General features: G+C 36.2%; 1 protein-coding gene across 1 annotated transcript in view; it reads right to left on the bottom strand.

The window, feature by feature from the left end:
- TRMT11 (tRNA methyltransferase 11 homolog (S. cerevisiae)) overlaps positions 1-24371 on the bottom strand; it is a 57468-nt gene that overhangs the window by 3371 nt on the left and 29726 nt on the right. The window contains exons 10-12 of the mRNA XM_011944483.1: positions 23619-23691; positions 23374-23505; positions 14551-14671 (exon numbers count right to left, since the gene is read on the bottom strand). Of these exons, the coding sequence (XP_011799873.1) occupies positions 14551-14671; positions 23374-23505; positions 23619-23691 (326 nt within the window). The remainder of the gene's footprint in view (positions 1-14550; positions 14672-23373; positions 23506-23618; positions 23692-24371) is intronic.

The following is a 24371-nucleotide window of genomic DNA, read 5'->3' as shown; positions in this document are numbered from 1 at the left end:
GAAGGGCTTAATAAAATAGCTTGTCTTTGACCGGAGGGATAGAAATAGGGCAAGTATTGGTAATAAAGTCAGAGAATATAAAGATCAGAGTCAGAGACTGGGAATGAACAGCAAAAGCCTGAAAAATCCAAAAGTAATGATTAAAATGTATGCTAACGATTATTGAGAAAACATTTAGTACTTAAGACATTCTTTATTGTAATACTTTAGACCTCTCAGAATAAAGGTAAAATAAGCCCTTAAAAGACCATGTGTTCTATTCAGTGCTATGGGGACACAGTGGCAAAGACATACATGCTACTGAAGAAGTTAGGAAAGATCATTACCCTTAGAAATGCAACTTCTCAGGGGAAAATCCTATTTTCTTATTTCCCAGGTAGTAGAGCAGAATCAGTGTGAAGTGTATGTTTGCGTTCTGTGCTAAAATGTCCCCTTTCTAGAAGACCAAATGACTCCTGATTGCAAAACACAATATCATTTATAACAGAAACTCTGGAAAACCCAAAAGCTCCAAATCCCTTACGCAGCCAGAGATTTGGCAGGCACCAGTCTATTACCTAGCAGCACAAGTCCTGCTTCGAGTAAGACATTCCAAGGACTTTGGCTACTGTTTTCACTCAAGTGGAAAGACCATAGTTCATAAAGTGTTTCTCACAAAACACTCAGTATGTCTATGGTCCAACACATATCACATACAATCATACATATAAATACCACATATCTATGAACAATACTCTACGCAGCATTCAGAACTTATATTGCCTTAATGCTAAAAAAAAATGGCAGACTCATTTTTGTTTTCTCTTTTCTCTCTACCTCTCTTTTATCCTATCTTCAGTTTAGTTCGCCAGGGCTTACATCTGAGATGGTGATACTCAACTCTACATATTTTTCATCACCTTTTCATGACTCTTCTCTATTCACATTCCCTGCACATCTCAACCAGGAATATCTGCAAGTTTTTTTTTTTCAGCACAGTATCTCAAAGGCCAAAGTACTTACTTAAAAGGAGAAGAGTATCCTCAGCAAATACAATATTTGATCTCCCCCCATTAACTCAAGCTCACCCCAGTGTTTGACTTTTGGTTTTGCTAACATTTCCAAATCTGTCTACCACTAGTCATTGCGATATCATCTACGTATCGTAAAACCCACATTCTGCCAATGTTTAGTAAGCAAAACATATTTGATGGAAAAATAAAAACACACAAGAATTAGGAAATGGCAAGAAAGAAGACTACGATGATACAATGACTACACTTTCCAAATTTCTTAACCACTGGTAGTAATTTAGATGATATGAATAAAATATTAAGACTATTGATTATACTATTATCGTTTTTTATAATCAGAAGAGTTTCTGTAGGTAAATTTGTGTTAGCCATAAATGGCTACATAAGGAAGATACACAGCATTCAGCCCTATCATTGATCCTTTTAAGACAATCAGCAATCGTAAACATTATAAGAAATATACAAGTTATGATTCAAGAAAGGAAGATACATTTCCTACCAACTATGTGTTATTACATAATTATTTAATTTTCTGTATCTTTTTGCAGAAGAGCATCATCTAAATTTTGCAGATAGGGGCACAAAGAGGCTAAAGAGTTTAAATAATCTACCACAAATCACACAGCTGGTAAGTAGCATTGCCAGAATTGTAGCCTAAATCAGACTTCAAAACTCATGTTTTTCCCATTATGATTCTTTTTTTTTTTTTTTTTAGTAGAAATTACATCAAAACAATGGCTAAAGAGTTAATTTCCCACATGGCAGATTAGTGGGTCATTCAAAATAGAGTTTGACATTTAGAGGACATTCCTCACTGAACAGCAACATTATGGTAGCACATATTTCAGATCTAAACTTTTAGGCAGGACTCCTTTAACCACTGTCCCACCCAGCCAATTTCCTGTCCTATCAGTACTGCTAATTCTAAACATAAACCACTCGAGGAATTTTAACACACTTGCCAAAGAAACCAAAGGCAGGCTTACAAGTTGGTAGTTTACTTTTATGTGTACACTACCCTCTGCTGGCTGGAGCATAGTAACCCTTCTTTGGAGTACTTCCTGATGTGAACTGAAATAGCTTACAGCACAGCAGACTATGCATCTGCCAGGAGCACCCTGTTGTGATAGCTGTTTGTGAGTCCCGGATTGCTGTAAACATCAAGTCCCACAGTCCCAACATGACCAGGCTGGCCTTTTCCTCAGGGAATGTCAGCATTTATTCACACCATTTCATTTTTAAAGAATGATGGAGAAATAGACGACTACATATTCACCTCAGCGATTCTAACGTGTAACACTGTCTCAGTGTCCAACCTAAAATTCTAAATTACTCTCTAGAACAAGAAAGAAAAAGTATATAAACGTGACCTTATTCAAGTCAATCTTTACATTTACAACTATACATCAAAAATACTGCATTAAAAAGAAAAAAAGATGCTAAAAGTATTTCAGCCACTTGTAATAAATTTTAATCTAATGGGGAATTCATTCTCAAGAAAATAAATCAAGCTGTATTTTCTGTAGTCATATTTGAAACTGATGCTTTAAACGCAACTCATGACCCTCTGGATTATACCGTGAGAATGCATATATAAAAAAAGGTTTTTCAAACTGACCATCATAAACTGCTCAGACTTCCAAGATACGAAAGATTCTTCATTGAGAATTCCACTTAGATGAAACCATCCTCCTAATCACTGCCTTCTCCCAGGAATTTGCTATTCTCTTTTATCACCTCCTCCTTAAATAAAGGGAAGGTGTTATCATTTTCCACAACATGTCAATTCAGCTGCTTTATTGGTTTGCTTCTCATGAGAAATGAGGCCTAGGAATCATAGGATTAAAATGTTTTTGTCCTACTGATTTTTGAAGAGTAATATCAGGGTAATGATAAAATTCAATGTATTTTCTAACAGAAAACTTTTGGCTAGCCATAACTATCTGTTCGTACTCTTCCTTCAAATGGATGATTTAAATACCACTGATATGATTTGTTTTTATACTAGAATGGCCCAGAGTAATCACTTAAAAGTTACTACTCTTTCCATAAATATTTATTGCATGGTGAGCAAAAGAGTCAAGGTCTGTGAATTCACAGAGCTTGTATAGTGGTGGGAGAGACAGACATTAAACAATATACATCCAGACATATACTTACAAACCGTGATTAAACACTGGGAAGAAAAGAGTGCAGTAAGAATAAAAGGAAATACCTATTCAGAAGGGGTGAAGGGAAAGGACAAGAAAGGCTTCTCTGAGGAAGTGAAATTTATCTGAGACCTAAAGGATGAATTAAATTTACTCATACGAAAAGAGGGGAAGAAAACATTCTAGGAAGAGGAAATGTAGTGTGTGTGAGAAGACTCTGAGACTAACAGGAGGTAAATTCATTCTGGGACCTGAAAGAAGACGACCAGGGTGGATAACAACTGGCAAGCAAAAGGGAAGGTGGCACAAGATGAGACTGGACAGGTCAGAAGCAGATCAGGCTGACATAAAGGTTATGTAAAGGATTCTGAATTTTATTCTAAATTCCACAGAAAGCCACTGATGAGATTTAAGCAGAGGAATTTCCTTATCTATTTATATTCTGAAAGGTATTCTGGCCACCATGTAGGACATGGAATGGAGGAAGAAACTGCAGAAGCAGAAAAATCAGTAGAAGATTATTACAGCAGCCTAAGAAAGCAGCACTGCACCATGGTCCTGGGATTAGGGGTGGGAAATAAAAACATACAAGAAAGCAATCATCCGCTCAGTTGTCCCAAGCCAGATTTCTGAAATACCACCCTTAGCTCATCTCCCTCATCCCCAGCTCATCTCCCTCACCCCAATTATCCAATTAGTCACCGAGTCCTGCCACATCTACCTCCCCGCAAAATTCTCAATTCCACCATGCCCTCTACAATCTCTATTCTAGCTTCCTTGGTTCATAGCCTCATCATCTTTGCCTGACTATACCAGGAAGCTCCTCAATGGTATCACAGGTATCCTTCCACAGCTCAAATTTACTAACATAGTGAAGCTCGGAGGCCCTTCACAGAACACAGAGCTTCTGCCACTCTCCAAACATCCCTCATGGGCTTGCCCTTTTACCAACAGGATAAACTTGAAACTCTACAGCAGGTAAGGTCCCTCAACACTGGGCTTCCCTCTTTTAGTCTTCCAGGTTATCTCCAGCTGTTCCTCCCACACTGCTCAGTATTTCCAGCTCCGCTGAAGTCCAGAGTTCCCCACATGTACCACAATGCCTCTCATTCTGTACCTTGCTTAAATTTTTGGCTTTCCAACCAAATTCCCCACCTCTCTTGCCTCAAAAGCACCATGTCCTTAGGTAGGTGCTTTTCTATGTTCACACAACACCTCTCACAGATCACTACAGAACACAAGATGCTGTGTTGGAATATGGTTTGAGTGGCCATTTCTCCTAATGTGCAAGTTTTCTAAGGATAAGAAGCCTTAGTCTGTTCAGCCCCAAGACCTGACACAAATGGTCTCATAAACACATGTCGGGTGATGAAAACTATGGCCTTCCTCTCAAGGAAGAGGTAATTAAGTAAGAGAAATAAAGTATAGAAAAATAGGAAAAGTACATGAATGCAAAAATTGTTAAGCGAATGGCTTTTTTTTCCTATTTCTCATAGTACCTTTTCTAAAAGTTCACCTGTCCTCAATTCTTACATTAGTATCTGCTTATTTACTCTCAGAAAAAAAAAAAAAAAAAGTGCATCCTTCTTTACAGAGCAAACAGCAGTTATCAGATATGAATTTCCTCATCATCCTCCTTGCCCCAACCACCATGCCCGTCCTCTACTACAAACTGGCTCCTACTCACCTCATTGTGAAGTCTCATCTCCTGCACCAGTCCCTATCAATATAATGATAAAGACAAAATTCTCTCCTGGTGTCCCTTCATTGCCAAGAGTTAATTTAATAGAATTCCTGAAACTTCAGTTAAAATATCTAACGATGATCATCAAATTATAAAATCACTATTCTTTAAAAATACGATACGTCCACTTTCTAGAGGATGAAGTTGCAGAGCTCCATAGTCATTCAGCAGAAAACCAAATGGCTTCTATTTTAATTGTAGGTCAAGTTTAAGCTGTCCTTTTACTCACTGACAGTTCCTGATAATGAGATAATGATTTCTTCTACCTCACTAGTATTAACCTTAAGTCATTTATAGTCTCAAAGTGACAGTAGTTTATACAAAACAGCAGCTTCATTGCAAATGCTTGAATACAAATGGCTTATGAAATTTATTCTATGATAAGTGAAAACCAGTGATGCTGTCACCATAGTGAAAGCCACCAAACTGGTAGTGTTTATCTACTTTTGTGGGGAAAACCTTTTTAGATTCATGGAACCAGTTAAAGCTACGATTTCTTAAGTAAGGTGTGAGGAAGAAGGCAAAGAGATGGAAGAGAAAAACAATGGGTCGGTTTATTTTCTTGTAATCAGCAGAGACTGAAATGAAATTTAAATGACAGTGCTGAATATAATGGGGCTCAGTTCAGCTTCAGGGTAATTACCCATGTCCGGCTTTTGTTTAAAAATCCTGCTCTCGTTATCAAAGCTTCCCACTGTTCTACATCTGGTACTGGACAGTAGCTATAGAAACCACTTGTGCTAAAGTTATACAACTATAAACAGCACTAGGCCATTTCCAAACCAAGGACAAGCAGGTCAAAAGTCTGGCATCCAATACTATCAAGAGAAACCTCTAGCATTATTCTTAATGAGAACAAGGTACCATTGGAAATCTTCATCCTTGAATTAGGTATTTACATATAATCTATACTTTTTAAAAATTTCACTACATGTTACCTAAAATCTACAAAAATATTTTAATACGTATCAAAATCTTCGTATCTAGAGTGTTCAAAATGAGTGACAACCATTAAACTTTGACATCTGGCACTCAATACGTAATTTCTTAATAATTAGAAAAAAAGCATTGGGGATATTAGTCCTTATCATGACAACACAGAAGTATTAACACTTTCTACATGCTATCTGCTAGAATCTATACTTTATAAAATTCAAAACTTTATCTCAAATGATAAAAGAATACAAAGTCAACACACTAGATAAACATTTAATGACCGCTTATTAGTTACTGTATCTAATATTTCATTAAAACTAAAAATCTTGTTACACCTTCTTGAGCAGCAGACCAAAACATGTGCAGGCATGCACATATATATGCTGTCACTTTAATGTAGATTATTCCTCTCCTAGGTGAGTTTTTTAAATTTCCATAATCCATTAAAATAAAAATTAATAAAAACAAATATGCATTTATACAAAGATCAAAACCAAGCAAAACTATATTGCTTAGGGATGAATTCAATAGCGGCAATATTACAAAAGAAAAGCAAGATAATGATTACCATAAAAGTCAGAATAGTGGTTACATTGCAGAGGGAGGTATTTATGATTAACAATGGCCACAAAAGGGGGGTTCTTCTGGAGTGCTGCATTATTCTATAACCTTGACCTTGGTGGCAGGTACATGGACATTCACTTTATAATTACTAAATTGTACATTATGTAAAAAATACACATTAAAAATCTCAGGGTTAGATTCTTAGAAGATCATAAAGTGGAAAGAGGACGTAAGTTTACATGTGAATTTGAAAAACACCAGAAAGATAATTCTAAGTTAAATAACCATATGATAAATGAGAAAAATATAAAAATATACAATGAGGAAAAAGACAAAAATATACATGAGAAACTTCCCATTTCTCTAAATCATTCATACCTTGGAATCCCTGAGTTATATTTATATTTTCAACTGACCTATGCCAAAGATTCTTTTAACACTAGTACTTTAAAAACTGTTTTACTGGCATAGTTTAAAAACATGCTGGAACCATAAAGACATACGTTCTCTCAGTCTTCAGAGAACTGCTTATTTCTGCAAATAAAATAGTCTTTCTAAACAGAACCATAAGATGCAGGATCCAGATATCTTAAATGCCTGCTTTCCTGGAGCTAGTGGGGAAGAGAGGTTTGCTTTTTCATGGTTTATCAGAAACAATAGTTTAAAACTATTATGATAGCATTAACTTAACAAAAAAACCCATTTAACAAAATCATTTTATTTGCATAAGTATAAAAGAAAAATGATCTTCCACGATGTAAACTCAAGAAAAAGTACCACCAACAGCAAAAGAAAATTCATTTGGAACTAAGTGGACCAAATGAACCTGAAAACTGAATTCAGGCAGCAAGATACGCAGCATCACCAGGCTGCTGTCTGCTTCTCCGAGTCTTTTTGAAGCACCTCAAGTTAAGTCGTAATTTATAAATAATGCAAATTGGTTCCCTTCTGACTTGCTATGCAAAATAATTTTTAAAAAGACACTCTCTTTCTCTCAGATACACACACATACTTTGATGGTGGTAAGTATTGGATTGTATGAAGACCTAGACTGAGTTTATGTCCAATATGTCTTTAGTGTCACCATGCTTGTTTTTCTCACCAATAAATGAGGTTATTACCTTTATCTATCTTACCCTTTGTTTTAAATGCTTCATACCTAATCTCTAATCTTTTATACTTCTAATCGAAAGGGAACCCACAGTTTTGGGAAGAGATAGGCAAAAATTACAAAATATTTCAGAAGGAAAAGTCAATCAGAAGAGATACACTTTAATTCCAATAGCTGCAAAAGAAAAACACAACTAACAACATTAATCCTGAGAAAGGATAATGTGTAAAGAAAACAGGCATCAGCATTATGCCAGCAAAACACCAGAGTTTATGATCAGTAACACTATTATAATTCTAATATGTAAACTATTTATCATAAAGACTAATTTCTTCCACTTCAAGCCATCTATAAGTCATTTTCTGAAGTGACCTCAGTGTCTATTATCTCCTTTGTTTAAAAAAATACTGTTATAAAGCTAATGGTTCTCTTGTCCTTCATAGCTTCAAAATCTTTCAGTCCTTTAGTTAAAACCCTCAGTTTTGGCGACACTCCATTCTGATTAATGCATTCATCAGCTTCATGTTACTGGACTCTTTCATTCAATCCAAAATAAAAAATTACATAAACTGTCATCAGCTGCCACTGTGACCTTCCAGCATTCCTCTTTTAAATAATCTAAACTATATGATGTAGCTATACTAAACTATATGATGTAGCCATACAAAAAAAGACAACTGATTTATACATTATAACTTTAGTCTAAATTAATAGCCATATAATATCTTGAATTAAACGTACCCAAACTTCAATACTTCTCAAACCACTAGGAATATAAGGTAGCGTGTCAGGTAAATAAACCACAAAATAAATAGGGCACATGATGGCCCACTTAATGTAATGGTAATCTAAACTAATTTTTTATATTTAATCATTTTACATTGAATCATGTATGTCTTTTTATATTTAATCATTTTATATTTAATCATTTAATTATATTTAATTTTTTATATTTAATCATTTACATTTAATCATGATAGAGTAGACTATAAAAGTTGCATGAATTTTTTAAAAAGATTTCAAGGAAACCTTGAAAAGGCGACCCTGGATACTCTTTTCATCTGTTCAAGTAGAGTCTATGGAGAAGGTTGAGAGAGTATCGTTTCAGGTGACCGTCATTGAAAATGTAACTATTACACCTCAGTCTGTTGTGGACAACTCTGGAGATCTGCATTTTTATTCTATACATTTCATATAAGAAAAATGTTTTATAGAAGTAACCACTGTGACTAGAACCACATATAGCAGCATCAACTACATGTTGTGTTAAGTGGGACAGCAAGATCTAGTAAAACAAACCGCCGGGCGTGGTGGCTCACGCCTGTAATCCTAGCATTTTTGGGAGGCCAAGGCTGGCGGATCACGAGGTCAGGAAATCGAGACCATCCTGGCTAACAGGGTGAAACCTGGTCTCTACTAAAAATACAAAAACAAAATCTGCTGGGCGTGGTGGTGGGCACCTGTAGTCCCGGCTACTCGGGAGGCTGCGGCAGAAGAGTGGCGTGAACCCGGGAGGCGTACCTTGCAGTGAGCCGAGACCAAGCCCCTGCACTCCAACCTGGGCAAAAGAGCGAGATTCCGTCTCAAAAAAAAAAAAACACACATTCCACCATGGCCCCAAAAGTAACACCAGCTATACAGCAGGACAAAGAAAGACTATCTTTAAAAACAAACTAGTAATATGTCACTCAAGAATATTTACCTTTCAGAGCCAGGCACAATGGCTCATGCCTGTAATCCCAGCACTTTGGGAGGCTGAGGTGGGCGGATCACGAGGTTAGGAGATTGAGACCATCCTGGCCAACATGGTGAAACCCCGTTTCAACTAAAAATACAAAAATTAGCTGGGCATGGTGGCGCACGCCTGCAGTCCCAGCTACTTGGGAGGCTGAGGCAGGAGAATCGCTCAAACCCGGAAGGCGGAGGTTGCAGTGAGCCGAGACTGCGCCACTGCACTCCAGCCTGGCAACAGAGTGAGACTCCATCTCAAAAATAAATAAATAAAAATAAAAAATTAAAAGAATATTTACCTTTTAATCTTGGCATATTCCAAAGGTAGAAATATGCTTCAGTAGAGAGGCAACAAGATGTAGAAAAAAGGACACAGAATGTCAAGTACAAAGAGGAGTTTTGGTCTCAACTCTGCCACTTAACTACTTAAGCAAACTGGGATAGTCCCAGGCTACTCTTTCTCATTTCTAAAATGGTGACATTAATAAAGTCAAGTGGATAGGGAAGTTTTGTAAACAACAATGCATTATAAAAGTGTTACTCATCATTCACTTGGCTTTCAGAATATATCAACAAGGAATAATGAAAAAACTTGGCCCTTCTTATCAGGCAATTTCAAAATTTTAATACAGTTGTCAATAATTTTCTTCTTTACTACTTATGTGCCATAAGCAAGTCTGAAAGGTATGGCCAATAATATAAAACTTCAAAATTTTATAAAATATCAATATTCCTCAGACAATTTTTGTTGTAACTTACACTTACACTTTTAAAAGAGGAATAGGGAGAATACTTTATAACAACATACCAAGTGGGCCAAAAGTTATACTGAAGTTAAACCTAACAAGTGACAAATCAAAAATGAAGAGACACAGTATACAAAACTGTAAAAATCTAAAACTAATAGTCTTCTTCCATTGCCAAAATCAACAATGCTGAACAAGCCCAAGAATAATTTGTTAGACGTGTGTGAGAACTGTTTGACAATTTTATGTCACCACTTGCATTATAAAGGACTGAGATCTTGCTGCAATTATATACACTTCTCTCCACACAAACAAAAGGTAGAAATGAAGTAATTAATTAAAAACCAAACATGATTAATTTAACATGACAAAGTACTTTCGGTTACAATAAACATCATACTAGTAAAAATTCACTAGTTAAATTTGATCTTATATAGGGAAGACCATTTCAAAAATTACTTGAGGCTTTTCCTTGTTTTTTTTTTTTTTAATCAATTTGAAAAGAAGAAAGTAAAATGATAAAAAGAAAACCCAACAAAAATGAGCATTGCCTTTACAGGTTTAAAAATACCAAAGGTGAGTACCCTCATTTATCATTTTAACATAGGACAAAAATCCTCAAAAGCCCAGTTTTCCTTGAGTCTCAAATAAATTTGCTTAGGGAAATATTATAAATCTGGGGAAAAATATCAGACTTTCTTAAACAAATAAAGCTCAGCAGAAAGCAAGCATAAAAATTAGTCCACAATGGATCTTAATTTTTAAATTTTCCCATTAAAATAGAATGGCTGATTTATTATGCAGCTCCATGAATTATTAAAGAGTCTTCACAGCTTCGTCCTCCTAATTCTTTGGAATACTATTTATGTAGGCCACACAATAAAGAATGCTAATGCCATTTACTTTTCTTTCTAATATCACGACTTAAAACTGCAAAATCTACAGGTAACGCTTGCTTTTTACATGTATTACTCATGTGCCTGGCACATAAATGTTAGGTACTATTATATTACTAACTCGAATGATTCTATTAAATGCTATGATTTCTAAGAGCTGTAATGTTACCATCTGAATTATCAAAATGCCTTACTTCCTTTAAAATACCAAAAGACAAACATATACATGAGAAGTAAGTGACTAGGAGAGGAGAAAAAAAGCATCCTCTAACATACAACAGACTCCTCTTATTCAATGTGATGGACTATAATGGAATGAACATTCTGTTCTATCCTAAAATTCATATGTTGAGTCCCTAACCCTCAATATGACTGTATTTGAAGACAAGGCCTTTAAGGAGGTCATTACACATAAATGAAATTTTAAAGGTGGGGCCTTAATCCAATAGGACTCTCATTCTTTTAAGAAGAGGAAGACAGACAGATGAGACTGGAGGATGGCTTGAGCCCTGGAGTTTGAGGTTACAGTAAGGCAGAATAGTGCCACTGTATTCTAGTCTGGGTGATGGAGTGAGACACTGTCTAAATCCAAAACAAAAAGAAGAGGAAGAGACACCGGAAGTGCAGATGCACAAAGGAAAGAACTTGTGAGAACAGCGAGACAGTGAACACCTGCAAGAAGCTAAGTCTGCTGACACCTGAATCTTGAATTTCCAGCCTCCAGAACTGTGAGAAAATAAATTTCTGTTAAGTCGCCCAGTCTGTGGTATTTGGCTATGGCAGCCCAAGCACACTAATACAATTAGCTAACTGGATAAAGGAAATAAAAGCAGGAAGAAATTAAAATGCTTTGTAAACATATTAAACTTATTTTAACTTAAAAAACAATATTCATTTGTATATATTCATACAGAATCAAGACCTATAAAGAATTCTAGTTTTGGCTTCTATAAAATGATGCAAGAGCTTACAAAGCAATCTGGGTGCAAAAACCTAGATTGCAGTTACTTTTTTCAAAGTCATTCCCAATTCAAGTCTTCTCTTTTTTTAGCAACTCACTTTGTTCTTTCTAAAGCATTAACTCAGTTTTTATAGAAATTACAACTGTATTCTTACACAAATATTTCACTGGTCTAACTAGTATTTAAGTAGATTACATAATTACCGTAACAAATATAATTGGCATAAACAGTTCTGAGAATACCACAATAGACTCATTAAACAAATAAATCAGCTGATAGAAGCAGAAGTACTGTATATAAATATAGTAGAGATCAAGCGACTCACCAGCTGAAAGTATTCAATATACAACATATTATTGCATCAGGCAGTGTGGTTTTTATTTCGTTGTTGTTGTTTGTTTTGAGACGGAGTCTCGCTCTGTCTCCAGGCTGGAGTGCAGTGACGCAGTCTCAGCTCACTGCAACCTCCACCTCCTGGGTTCAAGCGATTCTCCTGCCTCAGCCTCCCGAGTCACTGGGACTACAGGTGTGTGCCACCACGCCCAGCTGATTTTTGTATTTTTAGTAGAGACAGGGTTTCACTATGTTGGCCAGGCTGGTCTCGTACTCCTGGCCTCGTGATCCGCCCACCTTGGCCTCCCAAAGTGCTGGGATTACAGATGAGAGCCACCACCCCCGGCCCAGGCAGTGTGTTTTAGAGCAGGAATGGCCAGTATTGGTTAATCAACGGGGTTTGAAATGGACATTAGATAAGAGGGCTTCTACTGTATACCCAAATAAATGTTACTCATTTAAAATTTTCATTCTGGAAGGCTGTAATGATGCCAAACAATTTGGAAACTATTTATAGAATTTCTGAATCTGTAATGTTTTAAATGTTTAATGGTTTAATGGCAAATCATCATCCTTGAAATAGAATTTGATTTCCAAAAACAACTTTAAATCATTAGTCTGGTATAAAATAAGAGCAGCAAAGTCCAGTAAAATCATTTTAAGAAAAGCAAGGTGTTACTATAAAACAAAATAACTGATTAATAAAAAAAAAAACTTCTTTAAAGGCAAATCTTAAAGGTAAGTTTCAAGAATATGTTGAAAAATTATGACAGAAATAGAATGAGTACAAAGATTCCACTCCAAGGATGTAATTTGAATATAAACTTCTAGTATTTTTGTTTTAAAAATGACTGCCATACATTTTCATTTTAATTACACCACATATATCTATACATCCATATGTTTATATGTAGGTACACAGATACCTATATATACATATAGTAGATACCAATCAACTACTTATATAGATGTATAGGTTAGCTTTCTGAAATGCCCTGATATTGGAGCCTGATTACAGAAGACAGTTTATGTCACAATGAAAATTCTGAACGTTTTTCAGTAATAAAAAAATATTTTGCATAAGGTAGTGACATAATGAATGCAATGTTTTAGGAAGATTCATTTAACATATAAACTAGAGGTATGAAGGAGATCATTTAGGAGACTGTGAACATAAACCAGGTGTATGGTAATAAGGGTCTAAATTAGAGACAGCAAATGGAAATAAAAAGGATGAAAACAATGATATAAAATAATATATGCAAAAGGTACCATATAAATATTAGTTTTCATCACTATGAAATAATCCATAAGATAGAACTATATCAAAACAAGTCAAATGCAGGCTAGAGATGGGTATGAAAATCTTCAGGCTGGGGCAATGGCTCACGCCTGTAATCCCAGCACTTTGGGAGGCCAAAGTAGGCAGATCAAGAGCTCAGTTCAACACCAGCCTGGCCAAGATGGTGAAACCCCGTCTCTACTAAAAATACAAAAAAAAAAAATTAGCCAGGCATAGTGGCAGGCACCTGTAATCCCGGCTACTCAGGAGGCTACGGCAGGAGAATCGCTTGAAACCAGAAGGTGGAGGATGCAGTGAGCCGACATTGCCTGGGTGAAAGAGGGAAACTCCGTCTCAAAAGAAAAAAAAAAAAAGTAAGGAAGACTCTTCACAGTACCACCTTTCTTCTGCTTACCCTAAAGGTCCAGAGCAAGAATGGGGGTCATCCAAGTTTCCAGTGAAATTAAGAGAGTTGTCAATCGACAGAAGTACAGCCCAAAGAGCTTTTGTAGATTTAATTAAGCTCCATTATGAGACATGATTCATGTCAACTCTCGTCTGGGCATGAAATAACAAACGTTTCGTTCTTTCTTAAACTTAAATGAATTTTGTATGTAAGAGAGAGAAAGGGAGACAGAGAATGTGTTGGGCCCTAACAAACTGGGGACAATTACTTTCTCTCTTTATTTATAAAGCAACATATTCTCTTCATTACAGTCTGCCATCAAGTAGGTTCTGCTTTTGGAGAAAAATGGTAACTAGGACATTGCTACTTAGGTAACAGTTGTCTAAGAATGCTGTTTTATAACTGAGTTAGCAACAAGGATGTCAAATAAAGCCTGAGAAGTGAGGGTCAACGTCTATTTGAACTCTACTCAATGTCTATGTCTACATCCAACTCCTACCCTTCAATCCCGACTGGATGCCACAAATCTCTTCAACTTCTGCCTCTTGCTAAATTCATCTGTAATTTTTAAAGTCCCACGGAATAACATTTCCAAACTCTATCACAGGAAAACTATGTAGAAACAACTACTTTTGATTCTTTCAGAATTTATCCCAAAAATACTAAAGCAATTTACCTCAAATTTCTGCACCTTTTCCATTGTGATCAAGCGCCTTGATGTGTGACTGGAAAGCTTCTGCTCACAGTTGCTAATGAGTTTCAGGCAAGGGTGCCAAGGCACCATCTCTTCAGTGTACCTGAAGGAAGAACAGCTGACTGTTAGGAACACTCACATGTGTGGCCCACGAAGAATCATGGGGATCGTCCAATGTAGTGTGAGATGTTCTTCACTATGTGCTCTTTTTCCCCACATATGCTAACTGTCCACATGATCCTAACTATCTATAAGCAAAGTAGCTTAATTTTATCATATCCCAGAAATGCAGTTAAATTTTTTACCTGTAGAATAAGAGAGAAATATTGTAAATACGTTTTGTTGAAGAACGCCAAACATTTAAACCACAAAAGTACAAGGTGATTCCACCCTACAGAACTCCGTAAGAGTAGATAAAAATACACTCAAGAACATCCCTTGACATTCACGAAAGACTGACCATCTGTAGATTTTTATAAATTCCCAAAGTGTACAACCCACTACAGCATATACTTTCCCCTCTAAAATGAAGTGCCCCTGCAAAATTTTAATAACATCTTGAGACCTCTATTACGTTTGTACATATAGAACCAAAGTTATTTGTAAAATTATTCAAATAAACTACAACTAAAATAAACGCTACAGATTACATCAGTCTTTTGGTGATATGAACCAGGAAATAAAACAAAAATATGCCAGTGAGTGGTGGAGACTGCTGCTGTACAGCACATGTCCTACATGGATAAAGATGATGACAACGTCTAGAAAGCAGGACAGTCAATAGCAGGAGTTCAGAATCTGGCATCTGACAGGTTAGCATAAATCTTGGCCAAAGAAATAGGTAACAGAGGTGGGAGAAACAGCTATGGAACAGAATGTGAAAGAACAGCAAGGGAGGGGACTCACTAGGCATGGGTACTTTCAAGAACACTGTGTTGCCAGGATTTATGTTTCCCTTGCAATTTTGTATGCCTTTTTGGATGGTGTCTGCACACATTTATTATACAGGTAATCTTAAAGGTCTGATTCAAAATAGCAAAGGTGCTGATTAGTTTTTCATGTAAAGGACCACAATCTCAGCTACCTGTTTTAATGCATCAACACTGTTTTCCCCACCACTCTTTCCTGAACTTTTCGAGGTCCCACTGACCTTCAACGAGCTCTCCCTGTTACCTCAATCATATGCTCAAACCCATCATCACCCACTTCCCAAGCATCATTCATAATGCACTTCACTTTATTATCAGTGGAAAGAACTATCTTGAAGTCATTCTCTGACTTCTTCCTAGAGCTTTCCAACAAGTAATGAGCACTTCAGATTTCACCTCATCTAGTAATTCTTTAATGTTCACTACATAGCCAGAAATGTTGTAGCTCTTATAACACTGACATCAAATTTTGAATCTTCATGCAATGCATTTATGACATGAAAGAATACATTCTTTTTTTTTCTTTTTCAGAGACAGGATCTTGCTCTGTTGCCCAGGATGGAGTACAGTAGAAAGAATATATTCTACACCATGGTTGAGACTAAAATAATAAGTGCTAACAGAAAGAAGATATAGCCTTAACCTTACACTTACAAACCATAGGATCTACAGATGCTGGAAACAGTGTGTGTCAAACTAAGTAATACACTATTTTTTAAAGGAAAAAAATCTTTTACTTCCTGGCGGACTGACTTAAAGTATTTTTTTATTAAAATGTGACTTAAATATGCACAAGTATAAATTTGATATAAATTCTTCATGCTTATATCCCTAATATAACTATAAAACCCAAAAAGCAAATTTATCAATCCAATCCCAAAGTACAAAACCAATACAATTTTAATTAACATCTATGGCATTTGGTTTAACAGCAGAAAAACATATTTGCATGTTTCATATTATCTTTTTTGACTCAATCTTAATTCATTTTTAACAATTATTCTATTAATGAGCCAATCAATTTAACCATATACTCCCAAAGTACCATACTAAAAAGATTAAAAATAGCAGTTAAAAAATTATTCAGCTGGGTGTGGTGGCTCATACCTGTAATCCTAGAGCTTTGGGAGGCCAAGGCGAGGGGATCACCTAAGGTCAGGAGTTCGAGACCTGCCTGGTCAACATGGTGAAATCCCGTCTCTACTAAAAATACAAAATTAGCCAAGCATGATGGCACATGCCTGCAATCCCAGCTACTTGGGAGGCTGAAGCAGGAGAATCGCTCAAACCTGGGAGGTGGATGTTGTAGTGAGTCAAGATCACACCACTGCACTCTAGACTGGGCAACAAGAGCGAAACTCTGTCTCAAAATAAAATAAAATAAAATAAAAAATAAAATAAAATAATTCACTGTATATTTTCCAACATATTTCATTTCAGTGGAATGCTGGCAAATGGTTAAGTGGAAGGTATAAATCTGTATGTTGCCTGGGCCATTACAACAGTACCAAATCCTATCTTAACTCCCCATTTTTATTAATATCCCCCTACAATCCGAGTTATCTATTTAAAAGCTAAATCATCCTTAATAGGTAAATCCACAGAGATTGACAAGTGGTGCCAGAGGTGGTAATTGCTAATGTCTATGGGGTACTTCTCGGGGGTGAAGAAAATGTTCTGGAATTACCTAGTGGTGATGGTCGCACAACTTTGTGGATAAACTAAAACCATGAAGCTGTATACGTTAAGAGGGTGAGTTTCATGGTATGCAAATTCTATTTCAATTTTTTTTTAAAAAACAAAAATAATTGTGTATATAGGACCCTAGATTTTCCACGAATCAATTTTGACTGTCACTCATTTTCCTGTGAATCTTAATGCTTCAACTACTTTCCAAATGTCACTAGAATTTCAGCTTCCATTTGAGAAACAGATTTTGCAAAGATTGAACATTTACTAAAAACAGCTTAAAAGTCAGTTCTTCCAATGCAAATCAAAACCACAATGAGATACCATTTCACACCAGTTAGAATGGCAATTATTAAAAAGTCAGGAAACAACAGGTGCTGGAGAGGATGTGGAGAAATAGGAACACTTTTACACTGTTGGTGGGACTGTAAACTAGTTCAACCATTGTGGAAAAGTGTGGTGATTCCTCAAGGATCTAGAACTAGAAATACCATTTGACCCAGCCATCCCATTACTGGAGATATACCCAAAGGATTATAAGTCATGCTGCTATAAAGACACACGCACACGTATGTTTATTGCAGCACTATTCACAATAGCAAAGACTTGGAATCAACCCAAATGTCCATCAGTGACAGACTGGATTAAGAAAATGTGGTACATATACACCATGGACTACTATGCAGCCATAAAAAAGGATGAGTTTGTGTCCTTTGTAGGGACATGGATGCAGCTGGAAACCATCATTCTCAGCAAACTATCACAAGAACAGAAAACCAAATACCACATGTTCTCACTCACACGTGGGAATTGAACAATGAGAACACTTGGACACAGGAAGGGGAATATCACACACCAGGTCCTATTGTAGGGAGGGGGGAGGGGGGAGGTATACCATTAGGAGATATACCTAATGTAAATGACGAGTTGATGGTTGCAGCACACCAACATGGCACATGTATACATATGTAACAAACCTGCACATTGTGCACATGTACCCTAGAACTTAAAGAAAAAAAAAAATCACTTCTTCTTCTTTCCTAAGAGATGAAAAACAAGTTCTCTTCACTGATTATAGGCACTGCAAAGTTCATCTTACTACAATCAAAATTTATCTCCAAGTCCTACTTTGGGGCACATTATTAGCTTCTCACCTTTTCAAAAATTTTTAATTAATGAATTAAAATTATATACATTTGAGGGGTACAATGTGCTATTTTGATATAAGTGTGTCATCATGTCATCACTAACACTAGCAGCTGGATTTCTATAAAGGTCATCTTTTATAAAGAAATACTATTTCTAATCACTTCAGGAGTTATCTGTGTACAATGAAATTAGGTAGAGCTAAATGGATATACGGAGCCTGGGCAAACAGCTACACTCACTCAGTAGCACACTGACTCCTATAACATCAAACATACCTGGACTGTATGTGTACACACTGGATTGACACCCTGTACACATGGTTGTAACACAGATAATCTGGGTCATTTGCAAGTAGCCAAAATTGTAAATAATAAACTCACAAATACCAACAGACTACAGTAATTTTACGTGTTAAGTCTCTATAAGCAGTAAAAACAAGCTACTATGAGAGCACAGAGGAAGGACTGATTAATTCTGCTGAGAAGTATCTGAGAAAGTGTCACAGAAGTGTTGACAATTAAGCCAGGCCTAGAAAAATGACTAGAATTTTACCAGTTGAGGAAAGAAGAAAGGGCATCTCAAACAGTAGGGTCAGAATAAACAAAGGTGAAAAGACATAAAATGCACAGAGTATCTTGATGCCGGCAAAAAGTCTGATATACTGGAGTAGGGAGAGTCTAGACTAGAAGGAAAAAGAACAGCAGAAGTTTCTGAGTAGCAGTTTCTTTACTGCAATTTAAATTGTCAAACAGTGAGAAAAATCCTTTTCAATCATTAGCTCTCACAATTTCCCATATACAACTAAGCTTTTAGGCAGTATTTTGCTTTTATGTCTTATACTTTTCAATCAATCCTGGGTTAAAATAATACCTGAACTTGGTTATAATGTGTAACTTGAATCATATAACAGGGTTTGGCTGACCGTAAATTAATTCAGTAACAGAACTAACAGCCTACATCCACCACACCAAAAATACAAAAGTCTTAAAATTAAACTACGCTAAGGTATAACTGTAAATTGAATTCCTTTTTAGTCCTGGTCTAATATAAAGCTACATTTTCAATATAACATAGTTAAACTAATTCTAAACTGCTTAATTCAGAAGAACATTAGTTCAAACTTTTACAGGTGACTTTAGACTCAAATTCATCTTGATATTGTCTTATTTTCAAAACAGTAAAGAATTTTCAAAAGAGTAAAGACCTTGAATATGAAAACAGTTCATTTTTCTCGCATAAACGCAATACAAATTTAGTTCACTATTAATAATTAATAAGATCGCTTTAGGCTTAAAGAGAGAAGACACTATTGAGATCTAATAATGAACATCAGGGGATCTGAAAATAACTCTCTCCAGGGGCCAGAAACTCAGGGAAATAAATGCCACCATAGTCTTCCCACGTGAGTTAGCCCCATAACTAGAAGAAATCTATCCATTGATAAAACATTGATAAAACATCTAAGACAAAAAACAAAAAAAAAAAATCACTACAACATGTCTCCCTTTTCCCTTTCTAAAACATCACTTTGGTTATATGTATTTGGAAATCTTCCCTCATCTAAAATTACTAATAGAGAAGTCATTGAAGAAATATCCAGTGGCCACTTTTTAAAGTCTTTAGAAATACACTCAGTTTAAAGAACCTCCAATATTATTTTTTATAAAGGAATAAAAGAACTCCAAAATAAATTCTTAACCACATATGATTTCGATTATAATTAAATAATAAACTACAAAACAGTGAACAGTCAGATATGCTAAAAAGGAAGGAATTACATAAAAAACTACTGAGGATATTTCAAAAGGACAGAAAAGCCAGCTCAAAGAAACTCCCTCTGGTCAAATCTGTGACCATTTGAGCAACAAAATACTACTACTAATAAATTACAACCCAATGAATAATACAGGAATCCATGACTCCATACCACTACAAATAATTAATGAAGTAAATGGGGCAGAAAGAAAAGCTCTTTCTTATAGAATACCAACTTCCAAATGCAGAAGAAATTATGGAATAGAAGAATCACTTGGCAACCACCACAGCAGTGGCTGTCAACAATGGAGTCATCAATCTGAGTAGTGGTTTGATGAAAAACAAGACATTCGTGTAATCTTGTTATTTCCCCATAAAATACAAATCAAAGAAGAAAATGATGAGTCAGAGAGGAGAAATCTGTCAGAGAAGAGCCTGACCAGACAATCAAAGTTAACATTACCAGGAGGAGTGGCTTTGTGTGCCCTATGATGTGCTGCAAAGATCATGTCTGCGGTATTCCTACCAAGAAAGCATGACCTCAGTCTGGTCATAGAATAAATATCAGATGGCCCCGGCCTACAAAACTTCCAAGGATACAAAAGATATGGAAAGACAGAAAATATTCTGGACCAGAGAAGACCAAAAAAGATAGGATAGATGATTACAGCACAGTTTCCTGCATGGATTGCAACTGGTAAAATTTGAATGGGGTCTATGATCTGGATGGAATACTGTTATCAATGCTAACTTCCAGACTTGGAGGGTTGATCATGGCTAGATAGGAATGTTCTTGGTAAGAGGGCACCATACCAATGACTTCTCAAATGGTTTCAAAAAGATTAGTGATAACAGATACATGCAGGAGTCAGGGGAGGTAGATATATGTTAATATTGGGAAAATCTGGATAAGGGTAGAGATGGGAGTTTTCTGTATTGTATTTGAAACTTCTGTAAGTTTGAAATTATTTCACAGTAATTTTTTTTTTTAAATTTTAGCCCTACAACTTGAATTAAACAAAAAGCAAGTAGCTTGTTGCTGGAATTCAGTTTGTCTAAGGTAGGAACCCTCTCTACAAAGACATGAACAAATACAGTCTTATCTGAAAACATTAATAAAACTTCACCTATCATTTCATGTACTAAGTATACGAGATCTGGCAGGATGTTGAATTAAGTGAATACAGCACTGGGAATAAGGAAACAAATTAGCTAGCTGGCTTTTAATTTTAGACAGGTCATTTCACTCCTTGGAATTAAGTTTCCTCATTTCTAAAACAGGTTAAATGAGATTACCATTAACAACAAAACAAACTCAGTGTTAAGGGGTCTGGGTACAAATGTATTCTCTCTGATCAGCTGATAATGAAATGCATAACTAAACTGAGGCCATGGCAGTTTTAAATACAGCATTTGTAAAACAAACAAGAAGAAATAGCTGAGGGTCCCAAATACTGAGGGACTACCAAGCTTTGTAGAAAAAGACAGTTACCATTGTATAATTATGTATAGTAAATATAGGAACTGGCCGGACACAGCAGCTCACACCTATAATCCTTTGGGAGGCCAAGGTGGGTGGATCACTTCAGGTCAGGAGTTCAAGACCAGCCTGGCCAACACAGTGAAACCCCGTCTCTATTAAAAACACAAAACTTCACGGGGCGTGGTGGCGTGCGCCTGTAATCCCAGCTACTCAGAGGGCTGAGGTGGGAGAATTGCTTGAACCCAGGAGGTGGAGGTTGCAGTGACATGAGATCGTGCCACCGTACTCCAGTCTGGGTGACAAAACAAAACCCTGTCTCAAAAAATAAATAAAATAAAATAAAATACCAAAACAGGAATTAAAATATTTGTATTAAAAAATATATCTATGGCAGATTGAAGAAATAACCTACTGGGCTTGGCAATACCTTTCAAATTTAAAGATTCCATCTTGTTCAGACATCTTGTCTTTTACTATTAATATATATAGCTTTATTTATATTTAATAGTTACTGAATAACAAAACTAAAAGCAATAATACTGAACATAATCAGGGCTTTAAATATATGCACAGCTCTTATTTTGGTCTTAGCTTTTGATTTATTGTATTTAAGATAATCATAATAGCCAATATATATTAAAGCTAGCATTAGAAGGTAGTAGATGCATGAATCCTTTAGCTAAGCAGTTGAAAATTACCTCTAAAGACTGGCAAAAGAACTATAAAACAGCTGTGATCAACAGGTATTGAGCTAAGTGTAGGGTCCAATAAGGGCTGGCAAAACTTTTTCTATAAAGGGCCAGAGAGTGAATATTTCAGATTTTGTGGGTCACATACTGTATGTTTCTGTCACATATTATTTTGTGTGGATATTTTTTAACAACCTTTAAAAATCTAAAAACTAGGCCGGACGCGGTGGCTCACGCCTGTAATCCCAGCACTTTAGGAGGCCGAGGCGGGCAGATCACGAGGTCAGGAGATCAAGACCATCCTGGCGAACACTGTGAAACCCCGTCTCTACTAAAAATACAAAAAAAAAAAAAACTAGCCAGGCGTGCTGACGGGCACCTGTAGTCCCAGCTACTCTGGAGGCTGAGGCAGGAGACTGGCGTGAACCCGGATGGCGGAGTTTGCAGTGAGCCGAGATCGGGCCACTGCACTCCAGCCTAGGCAACAGAGCGAGACTCCGTCTCAAAAAAAAAAAAAATCTAAAAACTAGTCTAAGCTCAAGAACCTTACAAACACAGGCTGAGGACCATATCTGGTCCATAGGCCATGGTTTGCCCCCTGATATAAAATAACAAGGTCACAACAACTCAGTTGATGAAAAGAAGGAGGCTGAGTACAGTGGCTCACCCTTATAATCACAACATTTTGAGAGGCTGAGGCAGGGGAATTACTTGAGCCTAGAACTTTAAAACCAACCTGGGCAACATAGTGAGATTTCATCTCTACAGAAAAATTAAAAAAAAAAAAAAATAGCTGAGCATGGTGACGTATGCCTGTAGTCCCAGATACTCAGGAGGCTAAGATGGGAGGATCACTTGAGCCTGGGAGGTCAAGGCTGCAGTGAGTCATGATTGCACCACTGCACTCCAGACTGGGTGACAGAGCAAAGACCTTGTTTCAATAAATAAATAAATAAAAAGACTATTTTATACACATTTCAAGGCAAACAAAGGCTATTACAAATTAAATACAAAGATGCACCAAATGCAAGAAGAGATAAAGAAAAAATTATAGTAGATATACAAATATTGTAAGAAAAATGACATTAAAAATAAAATTAAGATTACATACTCTGGCGTATACACCGGTAACCAATAGACTAGTCTTCCACCTAACACGAGGGTCTCAGCTGCGAAGTTTAACAGGTCAAGAAACATATCACTCAGATGATAACTCAAGGAAACAGGAACATGGCTTTCTGGACTACAAAAAAGAAAATTTCAAAATCAGTGAACAATTTTAAGAATGCTAAGTTATTGGGGAAGCTACATGCTTCTTCTCAAAGTAGTAACACATCATATTTAAATTTCACATACCATTTTTCTATCCCCTTTGGTATCTCCTTCTGTGAACCTGTTCTTCTTGTAGATTCTCTGATACCATATGGAGCTACACAGAAAACAAAGGTAACACAGATAGTTAAAAGTCACCAAATCACTGATCAAGGACAAAGGGCCATGTTGCCTTCAAACGTGATACCCTGAGAAGAACACAGCTTTACCGATGCACAAATCCAACTGAAAATGTCCAACATAAAGACTTGGGGGAGGAGCAACTGTCTTCTTAAAATATGTCAATGTCATAAAAGTCATTGAGAAAAGCTGTGGAAGTGTTACAAATTAGAAGCCTAAAAGATATCATTACTAAATGCAATACCTGACCCTAGAATAGATCTTGTCCTAGAGGGAAAACATATACCATAAAAGTTATTACTGAGTCAACTGACAAAACTAATGGCAAACTGTAGATGAAAGTATTTTATCAATTTGCTGAAATTGATAACTGTATTTCTACCAAGAGGATATCTTTATTCTTAGTAAATACACATTGAAGTATAGGAGTAAAAGGCCACAACGTATACCACTTACTCTCAAATTGATCAGAAAAAAAAAAATGTATTTTATATAAGTAAACACAGAGTGCGAGAGCAAATAATAAAGTAAACTGTTACCTTTTAAAAATCACCAAATTTAAGAAGAAAAGAGAGAAGAATCAAATAGACGCAATAAAAAATGATAAAGGGGATATCACCACCGACCCCACAGAAATACAAACTACCATCAGAGAAT

The sequence above is a fragment of the Colobus angolensis genome, unplaced genomic scaffold, assembly GCF_000951035.1.
Source record: "Colobus angolensis palliatus isolate OR3802 unplaced genomic scaffold, Cang.pa_1.0 Scaffold231, whole genome shotgun sequence".
NCBI classification, from domain to species: domain Eukaryota; kingdom Metazoa; phylum Chordata; class Mammalia; order Primates; family Cercopithecidae; genus Colobus; species Colobus angolensis.
The sequence above is the reverse complement of the archived record's forward strand: the minus strand, read 5'-3'. Positions and strand labels throughout refer to the sequence as shown.